Genomic DNA, 5,031 nt, shown 5'->3' with positions numbered 1-5,031 from the left:
ATTACATAGCTGCCAAACTAGATCATAACTACCAAACCACTGTGAATCATGGCCCAGCCAAGTTGACACACACCCTTAACCATCACAGCATCTTTATATAACAGAACAAAACATTGCCCAGTTCTGGGCCATCTTCATTATCATTGGTATGTTTGAGTCCATTTTTGTCGCTGCTGTGTCAATCCATCTCATTGAGAGTTTCCCTCATTTTTGTTGACTTTCTCCTTTACCAAACATGATGTCCTTTTGTCTTTATTAACTTACTCTTATTCTACATATGTATGTGACTGTCTTTTTCCGTCCAGAGAATATTCTTCTTATCTGACAGTCTTCCCTCATTCATATTGCTGTCCTTTGTGTATAAGATCTGGACATTAATACTCAATTATTTACATATAGTAAATAGCATTTTTCTCAAAACATATTATCAGACATCTCCTAGATTATAAAATGCTTTTTACAATATGGAAAAAAAAGAAGGTAGAGTGACTTTCCCATCCAATTACTAAGTAGCTAACTAACTCTGTTAAGCAGACTAATGGACTCCCCAAAAATCTATGTCCTAAGCCTCAAAAGCTGTGAATATGTTGTTATTCTACAGAGGCAGGATTAAAGCTATAGATGGAATTAAGGTTGTAATCTGCTCGATTTAAAATAAGGATATTACCTTGGATAATCCAGGTAAGTCCAGTGTAATCACAAGGGTTCTTTAAGGTTAAAGTAGGAGGTAAAAGAGGAGGTCAGGATCAGAGAGAGATTTTAAGATGCTACACTTCTGGTTTTGATGATGAAGAAAGGAGACCATGAGCCAAGGAATGCGGGTTACCTCTAAAAGCTGGAAAAGTCAAAGAGAATTGATTGGGCTTCAAATTTAGCAAAGAGTGTTTTATTTTGTTTTTTTAAAAATTTTTTTAAGAAGTGGAAAGACATCTGGATATTGAAGCTCATTGTTAGGTCTTTACTGAAGCTCTGACTAAGGAGGAAGACTTTGGGGAAAGACTTTCCCAAAGGTCATTAACATTTTGCATCATCCTCTTTAAACAGGTCTTATGAGAAGTAGAGAAAGAGCTTTTGTCACAAAGGATCCTGTGAAATGGCAGATTTCAGTAAGCGAGAGACAGAACCGGGAGCAGCGAAGACTGACTTCTATCAGCCATTGAGTTTTTGGGGTCAGAGACACTCTGGCACTAATTATTCACAAGGCAATTCCTAAGGCAGCCCCCATACTATCTCAAGAAGAGATAGAAAAATAAAACAAAATACAAGCCTTGGAAAATACTAGTGAGTATTTTTTTTTTTTTTCCGAAAACCAATTTATTTACATAGAAGGTTTGTGGAAAATGAGAATTCAATCAAATTTCTCTATTTTGAGCACCTTTAGTATATTTGTAAGACACTGTTCTCCAATGTAAGGGGAGAATTAAATTATTAAGATGATGATAATAAGATAATAAAGTGTATCTATATATGACTATGAGTTAGGGTAGCATGAATATGAGTAAGAAATAGTCAATCAAAAGCTTTAACATTTCACAAAAGGAAACAAGGGGTTATCATGTTTGAAACACACAGAAAAGGGAGGAAGGAATCCTTTGAAATGGGTATTGATTCAAGGAGAAAACAGGACTCCTCTAGGCCCTTATGATATAGACAATGGCCTCACAATTCAGGCCTGTACCTAAATGCCCAGTTTTTGCTGGGTAAGTTACAAGTAATATAATTCACGGTTGTCAAATACTGCTATGATTTGCACTCCCTTAAATCAGGCTGTCTTAGGGAAAATAATAGTAAATATCATTATTTTTTAATCAGAAGGAAAAACCAAAGGGAATTCAACACTCATAACTAGAGGAAGGTACTTAAGCACTGAATCTGAATTATATTATTATTATCATTATTGCTGTTATTATTATCATTATTTTGTATTGCATAAGAGAAGGCACACCTGTAATGGCGACTCCAACAACTTTAATTTATATGAGGACATAGCTCCATATTCCTAAAATGGGTGCCAGGTACAATGTTGCCACAAAGGAATAGCAGAGAGCACAGAGCTCAGTAAGAGCTATAGACACAAAACGGGGATCTTGAGGATATATGGCCTCAGGTAGACAGAGTTCCTAATGATTACCTAAGATACTGTGTAAACCTAGCCTAACCTGTAGTTAGAGAAATAATTTCCATCTATTGCTTGATTTGAGGAAGCACCATAAAAACCCGTTTAACCAAAACAATCCCACATACCCTTTTCCATTCGAACTCCAGTGATACACTAGTGTGCGTCAGTTTCCACTACTGAAGATACTTCATTTAAATTCAATATTGACTTCTTTCTAAACCCATTTAAATTCTCTTTCGGTGATAACGTTTTCTATCAACATTTAATTCTTCAGTATGAGTGATATTGCTGCTCATCTTTCCACCCATACTGATAGAACTAATATTATCTATGATGAAACTTGAAGGGTCAAAAGAATGCATGATGAAGTGGTGAGATTGAAGGGCAGGGTTCTGCCCTCCACACCTGAAATCCTACCCCTCCTGGTTAACAAATGATCGAAATACCAAGGAAAAATGAAACCTGGGGAATCCTCAAACACTCTGAGTTTGAAAAAGAAGAAATTACCTGAGACTTCACTTTACCTCCTTTCAACTCAAACAGGTCTTGCTTTTTCTCCAGCAGATTTCTTTTATTGTTTTATCTTCTCTTTCTCTGCCTCCCTGTCCGGGGGTTATGTGGCTATTCGAAGCCAACAGACTGTTTTCATTTCATGGTAGAAATAACTCTTCGAATGATACAAAAGATAGTGAAATAGAAATGTTTTCATTTCACAAATAGGGAAACAGAAGCCCCATGAATTTAAATGATTTACCCAAGGTTATAACACATGGAATCTCTATGAGTGGAAAATCAACTCAAGGGCACCTAACAGCAACAACAGTCCCATTATCTAAGAGTCAGATTTGTATAGTTTTGTTCCTCTTCCTACTACACGACACCGCTTCCTGACTGTGAAGAGCTGGAGATCAAGTGGGAGAGTATAAACACATGCACATGAATATCCAAACTTCATAAGTAGGAGAACCTGTCGAGGTCACCCAGTCTCTACTACTTGAGCTCACTGATGAATGAGAGGTACAGACAGGTGCACATGCAGAAGGGAAATTGTAGGCTTATGTTTTCATTTCTGTGTCAGACAGAAGGTGAACTTCTCCAGATATACAAGTGTTACCATGTCCCCAAACACAGACCAACCAGTTGCCATAGAGTGGATTCCAACTTATGGTGACCCTATGAGTGTCAGAGTAGAATTGTGCTCCAGAGGGGTTTTTTGTTTTGTTTTGACTGGTTTTTAATTTTATTTACTTTTTTTGTTGTAGTTGTTGAGAATATACACAGCAAAACATATACCAATTCACCAGTATCTACATGTACAATTTAGTGACATTGATTACATTTTTAGAGTTGTGCAACCATTCTCACTCTCCTTTTCTGACTTGTTCTTCCCCCAAGAATATAAACTCACTGCCCCCCAAGTTTCCTATCTAATCTTTCAAATTGCTGTTGTCAGTTTGGTCCCATAGTTCTTAAAAGAGCATAATGCTCAAGGCAGACATTTTTTGCTACGTAAGTGTTTTCAACAGCTGGATTTTTGAAAGTAGATTGCCAGGCCTTTTTTCCAAGGTGCTTCTGAGTAGACTTGAATCTCCAATCTTTCAGTTAGTAGCTGAGCATGTTAACGGTTTGCACCAGCCAGGGATCCCAAACACAGGAGTTGTTTCAAAATCAGGTTTAGTGCTTATACAGAATAAGAATTAAGCAAATGTTTAAAAGCAAACAGATGCATAAATCTTAATAGCCAGAGAGATGGAACTCTTGGCTCGATGGGTGACTTAGATTTGTTTGATATCTCTGGACATTTTTTCCTCACCTAAGTGAATGAATGGACTGTTGTATGGAGGTAAGTTGGTCAGAATGTATATACTTCAATTTCTCCTACAGCAGTAAATACCTATTTTCAACTACTATGATTATCGATTTTTTTCTACAATAGAAATAATGCTATTGGTCCTTTTTTAATTTTTTTCAGGCATTTTAATTGTCTCTCTGGAACTTCCTGCTGGATTAATTCCATGGAAAAAATAAACAATGTAACCGAGTTCATTTTCTGGGGACTTTCTCAGAACCCAGAGGTGGCAAAAGTTTGTTTCGTGGTGTTTTCTTTGTTCTATACAGTTATTCTTCTGGCAAACCTTCTCATCATGCTGGCAGTGTGTGTGGGCAACCTTTTCAAGTCTCCTATGTATTTCTTTCTCAATTATTTGTCTTTTGTGGATATCTGTTACTCCTCATTTACAACTCCCAAGATGATTGTTGACCTATTAGCCAAGAGTAAAACTATCTCTTACGTGGGGTGCATGTTGCAACTCTTTGGAGTACATTTCTTTGGTTGTACTGAGATCTTCATCCTTACCGTAATGGCCTATGATCGGTATGTGGCCATCTGTAAACCCCTACACTATATGACCATCGTGGACCGGGACAGATGCAATAAAATGTTGTTGGGGACCTGGGTAGGTGGGTTTTTACACTCCATTATCCAGGTGACGTTGGTGGTCCAGCTACCCTTTTGTGGGCCCAATGTGATTGATCACTACTTTTGCGATGTCCACCCTGTGCTGGAACTAGCCTGCACAGACACGTATGTTGTTGGTGTTGTTGTGACAGCCAACAGTGGGACCATTGCTCTGGGGAGCTTTGTTATCTTGTTAATCTCCTACACTGTCATCCTGGTGTCCCTGAGAAAGCAGTCAGCAGAAGGCAGGTGCAAAGCTCTCTCCACTTGTGGCTCCCACATTGCTGTGGTCATCATCTTTTTTGCTCCCTGTACTTTCATGTACATGCGCCCTAATACTACCTTTTCTGAGGATAAGATGGTGGCTGTATTTTTCACCATTATCACCCCCATGTTAAACCCCCTGATTTATACACTGAGAAATGCAGAAGTAAAAAATGCAATGAAGAAACTG

The 5,031-nt window shown here is 38.0% G+C and overlaps 1 protein-coding gene across 2 annotated transcripts in view; it reads left to right on the top strand.

Annotated features, from left to right (window-relative positions):
- Positions 1-4,134: 4,134 nt before the first annotated feature.
- The window catches only part of LOC101340953 (olfactory receptor 4S2), a 3,679-nt gene continuing 2,782 nt past the window's right edge, over positions 4,135-5,031 (top strand). For both annotated transcript variants that reach the window (XM_004391078.2, XM_023725831.1), the window contains exon 1: positions 4,135-5,030. In XM_004391078.2, the coding sequence (XP_004391135.1) occupies positions 4,135-5,030 (896 nt within the window). The remainder of the gene's footprint in view (position 5,031) is intronic.

This window comes from Trichechus manatus, unplaced genomic scaffold (assembly GCF_000243295.1).
Source record: "Trichechus manatus latirostris isolate Lorelei unplaced genomic scaffold, TriManLat1.0 scaffold00440, whole genome shotgun sequence".
Classification (NCBI taxonomy): Eukaryota; Metazoa; Chordata; class Mammalia; order Sirenia; family Trichechidae; genus Trichechus; species Trichechus manatus.
This window is presented reverse-complemented; position numbering and strand designations above follow the sequence as displayed.